Here is an 18,106-nt window from a genome sequence, read left to right on the forward strand (position 1 = left end):
AGTGGCTGTTAATTAACAACTGCCTGCAAGTTTTGCCACTCCATTTTCGGGAGCCAAAGTTTCCTGGACAGTACCAGATTGGCGACATGACTTGTTTATGTCCCTTTTGTCACGCCAGAGCCTTTCAGAGGGTGCCATCATTGGGCATGCCGTCTAAACAGGGCATTTCCTGTTGCCCCTGGAGACAGGAAGCTGCAGTGGAGGCAGGGGGCTGGCCTGGGAGCAGGACGAGCTTTGCTTTAGAACTGACTTCAGAACAGAGCTCTGTCTCATTCCCAGCTCTTGTCACAATGGGATAAAGCTCCTAAATCTTTAACAGCAACATTTCCAACCACAACATTACATACAATAACTGACACTATGTTTGACTACATGATAATTATGTATGTAGTTATGTATGACTTCATGTTGTATAGTCTGCTTTTTAGTGTATTTCTCTGAATCTTGTGCTTATGGCACAAAACCTCTTTTCTGAAACAGTAATAGCTTTACTGCACTTGTTACAGAAATTTGAGAATGTTATTGTTGGAAACGAAATCAGATTTCATCATTGAACAGACTGACACTTTTACAGAAAGCAATCTAAATACTGAAACTAGAATTTTGTCTTTTGTAGTCGTGGTAGAGTGGAATGTTTAAAACTTCTGAGCAGGAATCCACAAGGAAGTCTGGCTAAAAAGAGGATACATCAGGGACTAACTCCTTCCAGCATCAAAGTCAAACAGAAACATAGAGATCAGGGCTAAAAAGCCAGCTCCTGAAGCCAAGATAGGAAATTGGAATTTGGCTTTGTATCAGATCTATCTTACAGTATCTGTTCATAAAGATGAATACATTTTGTTCAACTGCAAATGAGCAATGTATTGCCTTTTACATTTATATTATCTATATAGTTTTAGAAACCAAAATAAAAACACAATGCATACAAAAAAACACACTTTTGATGATAACGTCCTGCTATGTAAAAACAATGTAAAATCAAGATAGCATAAGAAACAAATACTACATGCATTGACATATGAGCTGATGTGGTGGCACAGTGGTTATCATTACTACCTCATTTACCAGAGCTTGGGCCCTGGGTTCAGTTCCTGGGGGCCTCTCTGCATGTAGTTTATACATTCTCGCTGTGCTCATATGGGTTGCACCCCACAGTCCAAAGCAATTCTGACAGATTATTTGGCTTCTGTAAAAATTGGCTCTGATGTGAGTGTGTGTGTCCATGTGAATGTTCCGTTCAGGATGATCTCTGCCTTGTGACTTTTTTTTTTACTGGGTTAGGGACCAGCATCCTGTGCGACCCTATACGGGATAAAGTGGTTTAGAAAATGGATAGACTTAAAAGAAGGCAAGGTTTTCGTCGACTAATTCTCAAGAGATATCTGCTTCCGCATCACCTTCAATATCACAAAGTGTCTTCTGACTACATTTACACGTAGCAGTAATTGAGAGTATTGAAGATCAAAATATTTAATTGCATTTTATTGATGGAAGTTACTGCCTACAATATCACACAATTCTGCTAATCAAACCTTTATTCTTTATCTAAACATATAACCAACTGGCTGAACACATCCCCAGAATGGAACTTATTAAATGATTACCAAGCCCCTTGTCTTGAAAATAAATCCAAATTTCATGGACTGTTCTATTCCTCTGCTTTAAGCAATATTTCCGTAAGAAATGTGTTAAGTGCTGTATCTCACAAACCTAAGTAATGCTAATCAACAAGAACCACTTGTTTGCCAATAATACCGTTTTACATCTCTGCTTTGTCCTGTCTGGAAGTACATTAGTTAAGGCTGTTGTCTAGGGCCTGCTTTCCAAGGTCACAACCATTGAATCATGACAGGCGTTCAGGTCCACTTGCTGAGAGCTTGTGACGCCACCTGTCCTATAGAAAGAGCAATAGGGCGCTCTATCTCTCTCAGCACTCAGTCTAGAAGGGAGGCAGTCACTGAGCCAGGGATAGTGTAGGAAACGACACCTGACCCTCATTTCCTAAGGAAGGACACTGTTTACTTCTTGGGGAATATTTATTGACCGCCAACAGGAAACTCCCTATAGGCTAACGGAGCTCTCGGCAGACGGCAGTCCTTGCAGGGAGCGATTAAAAGATGTTGGCAGCTTTCATCAGAAAAAAATTCAACTGTTTCCCCTCGGGTTTCAACAATAGGGCCAGACAGCCCCCCTTCCCTGTACATTTTCACAACACGAACAAACACCCATAAATAGTAGAAACCTTCATCCCCCTGGAAGCTTACGCCATTGGTGGCCTTTTTATTTGACTATCAAGCAAAATTGCCAGTGTGTTTTTGTCACCTTTGAATTGTAGCAGTAGCTGTTGTGTCACTTGAGGATTGCTATTAAGTTGAGAGCCAAGAAAGCATCATTTTGGGGTGAGATGAAAGAGTCTTTAACATATGAATGCTGAAAGTTAGGACTTGTAAGGATAAGATAGGTTTCAGCAAATATCAGCAAAACTAAAGAGAAAAACTGAATTGTGTTAATTAATAAGTATTTAGACCCCTGAATTCATTAATTGGTGGAAAAACGATTGCAGTATTACCATAAGATCCACATTACTGTACCGTATTATAGGCGTAATAGTTATTATATTAAATATTTTTGGGTAAGTCTCTACCAACTTTGTATACTAGTGCAGTATAGCTTTGGGTCATTGTCCAGCTGAAAGTTGAATTTCCATCCCAGTTTTAGATCTTTATAAGACTGAAGAAAATTATCCTCTTTGGTTTTGCCGGTAGTTTGCTCTATCCAATGCCTCCTCAAAACAGCCGAGAGTCCCAGTCCCTGTGTTGGCCAAATGTTTGTAGTATAACCTAAATGCTTTGTTGGACGTTCCATGTGGGATTTTAAATACTTTTCTAGTTCCATATAAGCCTGTTGTTTGGAGTGACCACATACAGTATATTGCTGACCCATGAACGTTTTATTCCATCTCAGAAAATGATTTTTATGAGTCTTTTAAAGTTAACATTGTCTACACAATGTCTTCCCTAACCAGTTTCCTCCTAGGCTGGATATTCAGAGCTATATTCAGCTCTTGATAAGAGGTGATTATAGAGTTGATTTAAAATGATGACTGCGAGGGTGACATAATCAATAAAGATGGATGTATTCTTGCTGATTAGTCCGTTTAAAAATGTGGTATTGTTGTAAGCATGGTTTATAACAAAATCTCCCTGTAAAAGGGTCAGATATGAGGCCAAGTATAGAACAATGTTTGTACAGTGTATACAACAATACAGCTCATTAAATAAGTATTCATTTTACACTTTTACAGGATTGCTGACTGCTTGCACACCAAGGGAGGTGACAGGAAAGGAAAATGACTTCATCAGTGTCACCGAAGCTTCAGTGGGTTGTTGGAGCTCATACGCCAACAATGACACAGAAGTGCACATCCTGAACTTGGAAATTCAGAATTTTGATCAGAAGGTAAGTTGTCATCTAACTTTCTCCAACAGACTTCTCTCGGGAATTTCCAGTTACCTTGTGTCCCTCAAACTCCTGGAGTGCTGGAGTACATAGTGACACGCTGGTCTTGTGGAGCCTTGTTGGTTTCCATGTTTTTCAGTGCTTTCCCCATTTTTTCTTATGCTTCGACATAATGGAGATTTCTAGTGCCTCAAAGTAAAGCATACCTTTCTACACTTCTATATGGGGCAGTTGTAACACATAAGGAACTGTACACAAGTCACTAAACCTTCAAGTGGGTACAGACCCTGTAAATAAAATACATTCACAGGGCAAAATCACAAATTACTGTATGTAAACAGTCAGAACTGCAAAGACTGCTCTCAGAGTACGTTTATCCATTTAAATTGATACCAGATGATGCACAATTGACCAAGACACCCGTTTTATGGCACTTCACAGTAGCTTTTATGCTGTTGTCTTTGACAAGTAGAAACATGTGGTCATGCGCTGTATCCTTGACAACAGCTGCTTGAAGATTGTTCCTTCTTCTCCAGGGCAAGAGCTAACAGTTACCATATGACTATTATCATGCAATCTGGAAATCCCGAGGTATGAGAAGTGATAAAGAATAAAGTCAACCACTCTTGCCTTTTTTTTTATACAACTAAAACAACAAGAGTAAAATCGCTTTTCCAACCTAAACAAAAGTGTTTTACTTGGAAGTTTGTTGACAGCTGTTTGATGGGAAGCAGAATTATTTTGCTGACTGTGAATAAGGTTTTAGTACTTTTCCACAGTAGATACCATACAACAAAATATCAGTTATCAGGACCTCCCAGTTTCAGGAGACGTGATACTTCTAGTGTTTTTCACAAACCCTTGTTGACTTAGTGGAATTTTCAGCCAACTAACTGCATAGACATTTCTGGATTTTCTTTAAACATTGCATTGGAATGATCATGGAGTCACTGTTCATGCACCATCTGGCAGTACAGTATGTCACAACTGAAGAGCACAAGAGAGATTACAAGTAAGAGGAGGCTACACTGCGTGTTTGGTTGTTATGTGTGTCCTACAGAGGCAGACTCTGTAGGACACACATTTTTCAAGGCACATCAACCACGTGCTGATACAATTATCCCTCCTTATAAAACTATTATTATTATTTTGTTCTTCTAAAACCACTCATAAGGTGAAAATACATAAAATGGAAGTTAAATACCCATTACGTCCCGTGTTATAATCTGTGATTGGTTCAAAAATGAAAAAATATTCATCATCCTGGAAGATGCACAAAATCAAGGATCTTGGCACTACTTTATGAGTCCAGCTCATTAGTGAAAATCTGCCTGTTAAACGGGGAAAAAAACAGGAATTACTACATCTCTAAGTAAAAAGATTCAAATATAATATAAATATAACTACCAGGCAAGCCATAAAACTAAAGTTCCTATGAATGCATTGCTGTTTAACATACCTCTTAATGTTTTGTTGGTTATTAATGCTATTTTGCTCCTGTGTTATTTTTACTGCATTTAATATTAAAAACGTTACATGTTTTAAAAAGTGCATTAGTTGAAAAACCCCCTTTACATTTAGATTTAAAAAACTCCCATTTAAAATTGTCATTATAATTTCTCTAAGCAGAGTTTCTAAAACAATGAAATACATTTACGAACTGAAGTACGTTTGTAATTTTTTCTCTCTGGGTATTGTTGGCATTTTTAGTTGAATTTTTAGCTACACTAGTGTGTCGATTCAAATCTTTTTTTTTACACTACTCGAAAGGGAGTCATCCAGTTAAAGTGAAATATTAGATACCACAACTGCATTCTGTGTGGATCACTGAGAGTGAACGTCCAGCTGGAATTTTAAATATGATTCTTTGAACCATCCTGTCTCTTTGCTGCTCCAGTTTAAGATCTTGCCAAAAATGCTGTCTTAAACTGCACGCACTTTGCAGACAGGGAGACAAATGATATCTGAACAACGGGGCAGTGCTGACTGCTTCCCCAGACCTGACTCCAGAAATTGAACATTTCCCTCTGTGGCCAAAGCTGTAAACAAGACAGATGGAATGTGGATTTTCTGAGAAAGCGGGAGAGGATGGAAGGGAGAGTTAGGGGCTGGCTTTGCGGTTCAAAGGGGGAGTTGTTAAAGTCCAGTTTGATGTCATCGTTTGGCACGCAGCTGACTCCTTGGCCTGGATCCTAGACCAGAGACTGGAGCCGTCTTGGGTTAGGGGACAGAGAAGAATTACGGGAAGCCAGTTTACATCAGCAGAGCCAGCAAAAAGAAAAAGAAAAAAAAAGGCACTCAAGAGGAAAAAAAAGTCAGTCAAAAGGAAAACAATTGTATCTTGAAAACACAGGAACAAAAATAGCAAGGGTGAGTGAGCAAGGGCCTGCTACTTTCATTGTTCAAATGAAGAGAGTTAGAGGAGCAGGAGAGAGAGATGAAAACTGGGAGGGGAATCTGTTTTCTGTAAACACTGTGTGGTTGTAATGAGCAATTCCTTCTTTTTTTCCTTCCTCTGTTCTTGAGGAATTTGGTATTTGAATAGATTTTGAATATTAAACACAGAAATTGGTTCAGTCCTGTTGAGGCCCATAAATGCAGCTGGAGCTTTCTTTTAGTCTTTTGAGTTCTTTGGTCATCTTCACTCATTTCAGTCTAGATGATCAATAGTTTAGCAATCATCTAGTCATCTTCTTTCTTTATTAGTTATCAAATATTGCTCAAATAACTAACCTTTTAGACTTTTAATTTCCCAAGAAATTTCAGGATATAAGTTAGACTTTGGTTTTCCCCTTCCTCTGAATCAGCGATGATGGTCTCAACATTTGTCAGTTTCCTGTCTCTGAGTCTAATTCAAAGACAGTCTGCCTGCAGTTTGTTTAAATGCTTTCACATGCAGAGAAAGACATCTAGCCAAGATATTGTTTTAATATAAGTGCATCAAAGAAGCAGGCTTTCAAAATTCAACCCACACACAACACTGTTGCAAAACTACAGTATTAATGCTCGCTAGCTTTCTGGAATTACTGTTGAGGGCTGAGTTTGTAAGTTCTGATTGAACTATTGGAACAAAAAATGTTCAGCTTAACAGTGTTATCCATCCAGGATTATACAATAAAGATTTTAGTTAAAAAAGTAAACTATAAATCCACTCAAAGTTATTTGTGAATATGGGGATTTACATTAAATTATATTTTTATAATTTAATGTATGCTTCAAGTTTGTGTTAATGTTTTTTTAATTCCTGTACTCTTACACTTCATAATAAAAACATTTTTGAGTTAGCAAAGCCACAGCCATCTATCTGTATAACTAACACAGATATATCACTGAAAGTGTCTTGGTCTAACCAGAAATACACCTGTCTGTGCCCAGGCCTTTTGTGATAGATTTGTACATTTACTACTGCTAACAATCTCAATCACTCATTACCTTACTGAAGTAGTTCTAACAAACTTAAAACACTGAGACTAAAATGAAACAAAAAAAAGGCTGAGAGCAGAAAAATGCCTAACCACAAGCTGCAAGAAATAAAAGGGAAAAGTTAACTTGGCAAAAAATACAACAACGTGACTTCCTAAATCAGTGCAAGAGCATTTCTCCAACAGAACAACAGAATGTCTTAATCGCAGCTGTGATTGCAGAAAATTGGTTTGGAAGTACATTCTCTCTAAACTGACATATGTGGAGCCAAACACAAAAAGTATGCTATTCTTACACATACTGTATATAGGGGAACTGCAACACTATTTTTATATTTCGGGGCTGGGAAGATCTGAATTGATGAGAGGATTTCAAACCACAATTAAAGTAAAATGTACACAGTAACATGTAAAACTTCCAATTTACTGTACATTATAAAATAGATGAAATTTCCAGGTATGAGCAGTGCCATATTCTGCGATCCAGAACGAGGCAACAAAACTTCCAGTGACATGAAACGGCCCTATTACATTGTGATTTTCATTTTTAATCCAATGGAAATATTGTTTCTGACTTCAGAAATAGTTTTACTGATAAATGTAACTTAGTAGTTAACTCTGCATGCAGATCACATTGGAAACTTTCTTCAGTGAAATGTCTGCTACACTGTCAATGAATTTATTTTGTTACCGATATTTAATAACCGATCTGAGAAATTGGGGCTGAAGATCCATTTAAAGCAGAATGAACTGATTTACTGTTGTGCTTCCATATGTAATTACTAAAGATTATGTGATTGACACAATGTAGTTTCTGATTGAGTTGAGTCAAATGTCAATCTGTGCAGACTCTGGGCAATTACTACAACTTTACTTTAGACAGGACACTTTGCTTCTGTGATGCATGAGAATCTCTAATATTTTGATAGGGAATGTAGTTTTGGGAGAATATGTGCTGCCCTAAAATATCTGTAATGTTATTGCACCATTGTGATATAATTTATGTTTTTAATCGAACATTAGAACAATAATATAGTATATACTGTAAATAGTATAATATTAACATGGAAATGAAAAATTATTCTTGCATAGTTTTCATTTCATATGAATCCTTTGTGAACAGGCATTTTACATTAAAAAAAGAAGCGATGAGACAATATTTGTCACAGTTACAAAGTTAGATCTGACAAATTGCCTGTAAATGATTTAATTAGTAATTTTGATGTTGAAATAAGGAACAGCTATACAAAATCTACTTCTCATTTTGAAGTGCTTGGGCAGCATTAGCATGGCCTAAGGTCGTAAGGCCAAGGGTTATAAAGCCGTAGAGGCACAGAGCAAGGAAGGGGAATATTTGGAGGTGTCGAAGACTTGGGTCTTTACTTGGGTTAGGAGATTCAGCCAATGGAGATCTTTTATTCAATCAGCTGAAGGGGAGCGTAACACAGAGAACGTTTTTCCCCTAGCACACAGTGAAGTTACACTTTTCCTTTTATATAGTACATAAAATGTAGGTGAGACTTTTAACATATCAAAGGAACACACAAGGCACAGGACACTCACAGAAGTCTTTCAGACACACTCAAAACAGGACAGAAACATCCAGCACATCAAGCATCCTGCAATCTGTTTTATTTCTTTCTGATAAAACCACAGGCCTTAGTTGCAGGAAGACACTTGTCTTAGGTGCAAACAGAAAACCTCTCCTGTGCATATGTAGCGGAGCTAGTTCGGATATGGTGACGTCATCGCCCTCCCTGCACGTAGCAGAGACCTCAGCTGCCTGGACTGGGGGAGGTCTCCTTTAGCTCATGCGGCAGGTTCCCTGTTGCGTTACACCGGAGACCCGGGTTTGTGCCCCAGGTGTTGCGGGACGAAACGGGTGGCAAAGGGCACGAGCCCGCGCGGAACCTCAACAGTCACACATAGTCACTGTCTTGCCCCTTCCCAAGAGATCACCACACACAGTTTTCCACAGTGGGAATGTGGAGCATCTTCTGAACAGGGCACTTGTGGTTTTTCATATAGTGGTGAGTTAGAAAAGTTTACATTCCTGTCTATTGTTGGTACATTAGAAATGGTGTTCACCAGCCTGACCACACAAGCATTCGTGGTTTCAACAAAAGGCCTATGACGTTTACACGTGTGGAGCAGCACATCACAGAAAACAAGATTTTCTGTGGGTTGCTTGTGAATTATATAATATAATATTATATTGTGAAATATGCTGTGGATCTAGAAATGATAGCCACTAGTCTCTCTCTCTCTGCTGTCATTACTGTAAGAGATTCACTCTGTGGGTTAGCTTGGTTCCTGTTCTATTCAAGGACAGGGCAAGACCAATCATTTGGCGCCAATCGCACTTTAGTCATGAGGTGAAATTAGTGACATATGCACCCCAGAGACAGGGCTAGATGCCAGGATTGTGCTGTTTCGTGTGTGTGTGGCCATGAGTGATATTTCCTCAGACCATTTGGGTGATGGGTCAAATGATCCAGATTTACAGTGAAAACACACACATGCACAAAAATGGGCAATGAGTCATGGAAAAAGAAATTCTTCAGTTAAGCGGGGCAATTACACAACACAACACGGTCAAGGTAGCGAGCTGTCATCAGCCCTACCCAGTGCAAGTTGGAAGGGGGACGTTCTGTACTGAAAGACAATAGGGAATCCCCACTGACTGAGACCAAGAGAAGCTAAACTTAGCTCCTTCATTGAAAAGCGGCACGCTCTAGTTTGCCTTGACCAGGTGCGCTGCTGGTTAAGAGCCTTTGTTCATTGTGAGCTGCAATATTTGGTCTCCTGGTTACAACAAATAGTGCTTTTTTGGACTGTCACAGGATAGCAAAATATAAACAGCACCTTGTCTGTACAGAATGGCAAGTAGAGAGTGTGGACAAAGTGCTTCAGCAGAGGAAACGATTGCAGCATTTCTCTTTGCACTTTGACAGGATTACATCTTCTGAAAAAGCGAAACTGACTAGCTCACTAGAACCAATATCTTATTCTAGAAGAAAGAAACAAATGTTCATTTTTTAAAAACACAAGAAAAGTAAAGAAAAGAGAGGAGGGCATTCAGCCCACCTAGCCTGTTTCATAACTTAGCAGCTACGGTAATTGATTTCTTCCAATCATTTCTTGAAAGAAGCCAGTAAATTAGCTTCAGCAAAGTTGCCTGGATCCATACTCTCATCATCTTTATGGTCTTCTGTTCAGAGATGACTAGAAGGGGAACTGAATCAAGCATTCAAAATCCTCAAAGTTAAAAAAGATAAAAGTCAACCTAGTTGATTTCTTCAGAATGAGCATTGGATTTCTTCAGAATGACCTGTGCCTTCTGATTCCTGTTTCAAAAGTAATTGAAACAGGAAACAGAAGGCACAGGTGTTTACTATGTGGATGTACATTTAGAAGTGGAGAAAGGAGACAATTTTTTTATATTCAGAAGGTTGTGGGGGTAATGAATATGATACCCAGCAGGGCTATTGAATATGATACCCAGCAGGGCTATTGAATATGATACCCTGGATTCTTTCAAGAAACAGTTATATGAGATCATTGGATCAATCACCTGCTAACTACCGAAGGGCTAGCATTGTAAAAAAGGTTGAGCAACAGAATTGTGGTTGAGATGGAGTTGATGGATAGTTTTAGCAAGATGGAGTTACAATAATCTAAGTGGAACAATATCAGGGCTTGGACTGGCAGTTATGTTGAATTGCTGGAGATGCCAGAGAGGCCAGGCAGACAGAGATTGAAAGGCTCAGCAGAAGATATTATTATTATTATAATTATTATTATTATTATTTTAGTGAGAGTGCATCCAGGAGGACATGGCTGTGAGACAAGCAGAGATACTGGAGGAGATGTTTGTAGCAGAGGAAGGAAAAGAGAGGGAGATTTGAACTGATGGAAATGCATTGTTTATAGATTTGACTAAATCCAAGCTAAAGTGACTCTTTGTTGTTTGGAAAAAAAATGATAAACATGCGATACAAATAATAACAGCTCTGAAAGTGGACCCTTCTTCTGAAGATGAAGGTTCAAACTGCATCATGATCAGTCAGTACACCACTCTCTGTGCATACAGTAGTGTGACCGCAGTATTAGTAACAGAACGTGTTTTGTCTTAAGGAACTAAAGATGAAAATGAGTGACCAGAGTGAAGTCCATTAGTTAAATCTGACTGGTCAATTAGGGGCATTCCAGAATAATTGTATTAGCTCAGGTCATCAGGGCTTCAGAATTGACACAGCAGTCCAGCACACTCCAGCACAGCTATTCCTGGCTCCTGGACCTCGGTCGTAATCTCTCAGTCTGTCTTCACAGTCTGAGATATTGCCGTGAAGTGCTCCTTCTATCAGGACTCAAGTCCTCAGATGGCTGGGTTGAGGAGCCAGCCAGATTTCTGGCTCCCTGGCATTCACTCAGCATTACTGTGGCCTCCCGTTCACCCCAGAGCGACCCACTGCAGGATAAGAAAAAAAAATCCCACTTTTTCTTTTTTAATCACAACAAATTTATTTCCTGTGGGTTTTCACACATTTGAATTGTTAGCCATCAGACTTCCTTTACAATGCCAGACTACGTGTCTGTTGCGGGAGTCGATCGTTGAAGGAACTGCCTCAAAGAAAGAGAGTGGACTGGAAAAACACGACTGCACGACTTCTTCCTCCTTGCAGGAGGAAGCTCACATTGGGGGAAACTCTGCCGTGGTTTCGCCTGGCTCTTTTTTCAGTGTTTATATGCCCTGAGTTTGCAGTCTTATGTTTTTACTCATGTTCACATCAACAAGGAGGTCGAACCTGATCCTGTGCAAATGGACCATTTCGTTTTATCCCAGATAATGTTTTCAAGGGTTTTCTATTCTTTTTTACAGGACATAAACTTCACCTATAAAATGTAAAACTCTGATGTATTTTTTTAATGTCTATATCAGCAATGGTCATGCTTGCGACAGTTGAAACAACTATTCCCATTTTTTTTTGCCTATAAGCTATTATTTTAGAAAGGTTGAAAGCACAATGCAATAAAATTGATTCTTTCAGAAATATATTTAAAAGCTGTAAAATTAAAGTGTATCATTAATCATTTTTGCTATTCTTTTGTCATGTCCAACTTGCGTGTTTAATCTATTATACAGTATGCCCCATGCAAATCACATTTGTTTTGTAAGAGATTGGTTAGTGTGTCTTGGGATTTTCAGATAAATTGGGTTCTAATTCTGATCATGTTATGCCTGATGTTCTTTTTTAGGATTGAATGATATTTTACTTTTGTGTATCAAATGTTCAATTAATTACTTACTGAAATGTAATCACTGTAACGATTATCTACATGGCATGTCTGTGTCAACAAAAATGTTTTTTTTCCTGTTTGTGGTTCTTTAGGTTGTATTACTAGATCTGATGACTACAAAGCAAACGGTTCTGATTCTGAATGCCAGCGTAACCACAAATCTTTACATCCTCACAGCGGATCCAAAAGTACAAATCTATGTGAGTATAGACTATATTCATTATCCCTATTATTTAGGTTTTTGATGAGCTTTCCTTGTGGTATAAAACACAGTTCAGTGTCATTATAAAGTAAATTGTATTCTGTTTGTTTTTGAGATAAAACCTATGTGCAATTTTGTAGTAAAGGAACAAGAAGGGTTTATTCCATGCTGAAAAAAAGAAGAAAGCAAACACAACATTTCGGCCATGGAGCCTTCTTCAGGTGTGAGCAATGGAATAAACGTATTACTTGTTCCTTTGCAGCCTATGCATGCTGACGCAGCTACCCACCTGAACATTTTGTAATATATACATTAAAAACACAATATTAAACATTTGTAAAGTACTTTTCGGACATTGTAAACCATATTAAGGGTTTGTGCAATTCACTGTGTTTGAGACTTTTCAATGACTCCTACATCTGCAGGCCTGCTACACTGGCACACACACACGTCAGAGTCCTGCATCTTCGACACACCTAAAACCCCACTGTGCTTTACGGGACTGTCAAGTGATATCGCTAAGAGCCTAGAGAAGCCCAGAAAGTTGCAAGAGTCTGTTTTTTGCCAAAAGCAGTAATATCGTGGCCCACTAATATCCACCCTAAGCTGGTGGCACTATGTCAGACGGCCATTGTTAACTGAAGTTCGGGAGGGATAACAACAGCAAGTGAATCTCACCCAGCTGTTCCAAATCCTAATCATTGCCAAAATCTGCTATTTATATTTCTAACACAAATTTGTCTCAAGCATTCCTCCTCCACTCCATCTCCACACTGCAGCTTGGTTAACTCCGCTTTCTGAATGAACACTCTCTGAACATCATCAAAAGCTTAATTTTTTTTTTACCAAAACAAGTTATAAGCTCTGTCAAGGTTTTAATTTATAATGCCTTCATATTTGTGTTTCTGCATTGCCAATTTTGCTAAATATTTTAATGGAAAAGCAAATAAACCAAGTGTTTATCTGAGCCACAGCATGTATACTGTATTCCCATAGTTAGGAGTCATGCAAGAAGTGCCATTTGTTGGTGACTTTGCTCTTTCTATGCAAAAGCAGCTATAGCAGAAGATTGGAAATGTGTGTAGTATATCTTTAATTTGTATTTAAATATTCAATACTTTTTGTAGCTGTATCGCTTTAAGTTTCCAGGGTCTTGCATTTTGTACTTTTAACACTATGCCATGTACTATAGTATACAATTTATTTGGTCAGTGGTTTATTAGCACAAGATGGAGACTTATTGGGAAGATGTCTGAATAATGTTGACAAAGAACAGATGTTTTTTTTTTTTCGATGAAAATGTAAAAAAATAAATGTTTTAGAAAACATGTTGGGGAGGATGACAGCCACTGTGACAGAGAACAGCACTGAATCAGTCAGCTGTTTCTGTGCAAAATAATCTGAGACACATGGTTAGTTTCAAAGAAATGTCAGTGGTTGAAACTGTTTGCCTCCCCAGTGATGGCAGGAGAAGCATTCCTCCCCGTTTTTCATATCCTTTACTGTTCATTCCTGATGTAATCTAGAAGATAAAAATGAGGGCCTTGTGTTTTCCATGTGCACGATAAGCAATTAGTGCATGTTTTTCGTTAACTATGAGGTGGACAATTTTCTCCTAGTTTAGCCTGGGGGGGGGGGAGGACTAGGGACTGATAAATCTTTGCAGCACTGTTATATCGGACAAAACAGTTATCCCACACAACAGCAGGATGATTTGTCTAAAGTGCCAAATTAATGGGACACGACACAAAATATGTAAAACGGATTGTAACCCAGCTTTTATGTCCCAGTACATTTTGAGTAAGACCTTTTCTGTGAAAAATATTTTGAAGCACCTCCAAACTGTCTGGCATTGTGGGCGTAGTGAAGGTGTTCTTGGGCAGATGTGCTGAGAATGCAGGTGTGATAGGTGTACTACAGCTGTGAATGGGTGCAATATGATTGCAATATGAGTGTAATTTGTATGGGTGTGTTTGAGAGTGTTTAGTAGGCCCGGAGCTTCACAAAAAATCTGTTCGGAAATAGCTTAAGGACAATTTCTTTCTAACACCGGTGCCACAAATTCCTACAGCAATGATATTTGTGGTACTGCTGGAAACATATAGGAGACCTATTCCTATAGGTGCCAGTTTTTTAGAATTTTAGAAAAATTGCTTTTTGTCTGCTAAAGATAGCAAATGCTGGAAGACACAGCAACTGTCTTCTTTCGCAATCTACACTTCCTTAGGAAAGGTCAAAAGTATTCTAGGATACAATTGTCTCATGAAAAATGATCAAGCTTTGATTGTTTGAGTGACCTCTTTCTTTATCATAGAGCAAATTCTTTCATAAACAAGGAAATCTACTCAGCAACTCTGACCTTATCTTTGAGGTTTTTTTCTCCCCACTGATAGATGTTGGACACAGCCAGTGTGGTCAGGGAGTGCCATTGAGCATTGAAACTGACCTCAGCAAGCTGCTTTTGCCAAAGGTCTGTGTGGGGTTAATGAAATTAGTAAGTGAAGAAGGGAGGGATGGACCTCTTTCTATGGGCCATTTCATCTCTGCGAAATGGGAAGCCCAGAACAGCTCTTGGAAGACGATCCTGATCTTTCCCCTTCCCAGCACATGCCATTGTCCTATTACTGTATTGCTGTCTTAACCTCTTGCGACAAAGACCTTTCAGTGGAGCCTGTATCTCTGTCTGTTTCGCTTTCTTATTTTGATTTATGGACCTGTTTCTGCATAATCATTCCTCTTACTACTCACTTCAGTGAGTCTTTTTCTTCTTCCACAGTACATAACAAACAGCCATCCCCTAAAAAAGGGAAACTTTCTTTTTACACATATACTGTACACACAACAACCCACTTTCTAGTATGCACTGCTGGGGTCTGTCTCTGCCCCCCTGTAATACAGACAAGCCAGACATGACTCATTACCAGAGAGCCGGGATGCAAACAGGCCATCTCCACTACCTTCATGACACAGAGCCAGCGTCCTTCCGGCTGCACTTCCTGCTTTCTAGTCATCAACTACGCAAACAACCCACTGTTTATTGGCCAAGCCTAGAGCCTACAAAGCCCCACCCCACCCTTGACACTTCAGGACTAGGGAACTACAGATCTTCTCTTGCTCTTTGGTCTCACAGTCCCAGGTTTTCTAACCTCTTGGACCTTTCCAGCTCAGTGACCACCATTCAGTCATACGGTCGCACCATCTTTGTACTCTTTCACTTGAGCATTGCATGTGCCTTCCTGTTTTCACTCACTTGTGCATGACAAGACAAGGAGAGAAGAGCTGTTCCAGCCTGACAGGCCACCAGGAAAAGCACTCCAAGGTGTGCCACAGGCCAGACCCCTCCAACGTATTCCCTTACTGTGTTCTTTCTAGGTCTCACACATTGTTCCCCTTCTGGGGAAGGCTGTTATCTTCTGTGCCTACTGTGTCCCCTCACACCATTCCTACTCTCACACACCTTCAAGCATGTGCGACCGACAGCCTTCAGCTATCTAGGCCATGCTTCTTCTTTGGCGTCTTCCTACTACGCATGCAGTCACTACAGCCAGTAGCCTCTACTGCTTAACTCCGCGTTCACCAGTCTCACTCTCAGAGCCCCAGTGGGCAGTGTGGACTTCATTCCAGCTGCAGTACAGTACATCTCTTCCACCTCCACAGTACTCACCAGCTACAACCACTCTTTTGGTGATCTCAGTCACATTGCACTCACACATCAGACACCACACTAACTTTTTGTTGAACCTCTACAAACATCCCAACATAGTCAGCCATCCCAAGATACAGTGTCAACTACAATTATTCATACCCTCGATCGTATAGGAACAAAACCCATCATACAGTATTATAGGTACTGTATGATGGCTGTGTTTCCTATAATTCAATTACTTATTTTTATTTTATAGATAAATATGACTTTGTGCAATGCTATGGTGCAATATAAGTTTTTTAAAACTGTTTTAAGAAAGAAACATGAACTAACTGTAACTCATTCCGTTATATGATGGCATTTGTTATTATTTCATTAGGATTGTAAATGTGTGCTGGGAATTGTGAGAAATCTGTTCCAATCAGATTTTAAACATTGTCCAAGCAGGGAAATTGGTTTAAACATCTCAGAGATACAACTGAAGAGCTGTAATCTACACATAATTCTCTGAGCCATGTACAACACCATTCAGCTGCAGAATATCATTCCAAAAATATTTGTTTTGTGCCCAGGCTGCTCTGTGGAAATAGAAATCAACATTTCAACAAATACATTAGCGTTAAAAACCCTGTTAAAGGATAAAGTTTGAAAACTCATCTCTTTCTGTCTGTTTCATGGCAATAATCTTTTTGATCTGCAATGGTGGTTTGAATGTCATGAACTTAGCGTCCACAACACTCGGTACAATTAATATACTGTATATTGTACATACCAAACACAGGCACAACAAATGCCCATCATAGACAGCACTATAATCAGACAGCTTTAAAACCTACAGTGGAGTTGCTGAAAAGCAGATGTCATACTTCAACCAACAGAATGATTGCTTTAGTCAATCAATAAAAAATGAGAACATGGTTCAGTCCACTAGCACATTAATTTATCTAGCTAGTCAGGATACACAATCTGAACCAGGTGTGTAGTTTGGGTGTGGATACCCTCCCAACAGATTCTATTTCAGGTTTCGATAAAGAATGACATTGCTGGGCTGCACAATCTATGATTGATGGAAACATATGTCAATGGACAGTGGCTGCATTTAACAGAAAAAATGTAGTACACTGGACACTTTCTTTCAGTTAACTGTAAGTAACATCTTATGTGCTCCTTGTAAACTGGCTATATTTCTTATTTTTTATATACTACTTATGTTACATCAGTTTTTTTTTATTCAGTATTTGTAGTCTATGTAAACTAAGCAAAGGTATTCTGTTGAAAGAGTACTGTATATACACATTTCATATCATGTACATCATTTTTCTACATGCTTTTGAGCGTACACTGTAGAAATTAATATAAAACCCCTGAAAACCAGAATAAAGGTTTGTGGTAGGATTCTGAGCACAAGGTGCAGCAGTAAACAAAGGAAGTCAGTAAAAACTGAGCTGAAATAAAAACTGGGAAATAGTGAAAAATGTAAAAAAAAAGATTAAGACAAATTCGAGACACATGAGGACACAGAGAAATCAACACAAGTTCCATCCACACTGTATAGAGTATGTGAAGAATATTCTTTAATTCTTTAAAAGGTTTCAGTGAATACTTTTTAATGGTTTCTGTCAAATCTATTAAGGACCTATTAAGGAAAATCGCAAGAAACTCAAAGTCCATCCCACCTGTGGTATTGTTGTTGATCAAAGATAAAAAAACATGCAGTAATTTTCAAAAACTTGTTACACTACCTGTAGATCACAGGAACAGGTCCATGTAGGCACTGTTACTCCCCAGCAATACTAATGCCACTAGACTTATTTATCCAATGGCTCAACCTATTAGATCTTTTACACTGCGATCTATAAAGCAGGTCTGGTGTGTGAGAGGTCTGGAATTAAATACAGGTTTGAAACCAGAGACTCAGAAGTTTATATACAAAAAACAAGAACCCACCCAAACTGAACATTAAAAGATGTATCAGATCAGTCTCTTACTTTCTGAGTTTTCCATATTCCTCTCCCGGCCCAGCACAGAGCCTAGAAATAAAAGAGACACTTCGTTTCTGCTAGGCTGCAAACTCCA

The 18,106-nt window shown here is 38.9% G+C and overlaps 1 protein-coding gene across 1 annotated transcript in view; it reads left to right on the forward strand.

Annotated features, from left to right (window-relative positions):
- LOC107079860 (endoglin-like) overlaps positions 1–18,106 on the forward strand; it is a 48,614-nt gene that overhangs the window by 12,449 nt on the left and 18,059 nt on the right. The window contains exons 3-4 of the mRNA XM_015366901.2: positions 3,305–3,459; positions 12,275–12,382. Of these exons, the coding sequence (XP_015222387.2) occupies positions 3,305–3,459; positions 12,275–12,382 (263 nt within the window). The remainder of the gene's footprint in view (positions 1–3,304; positions 3,460–12,274; positions 12,383–18,106) is intronic.

The sequence above is a fragment of the Lepisosteus oculatus genome, chromosome 24 (assembly GCF_040954835.1).
Source record: "Lepisosteus oculatus isolate fLepOcu1 chromosome 24, fLepOcu1.hap2, whole genome shotgun sequence".
Classification (NCBI taxonomy): Eukaryota; Metazoa; Chordata; class Actinopteri; order Semionotiformes; family Lepisosteidae; genus Lepisosteus; species Lepisosteus oculatus.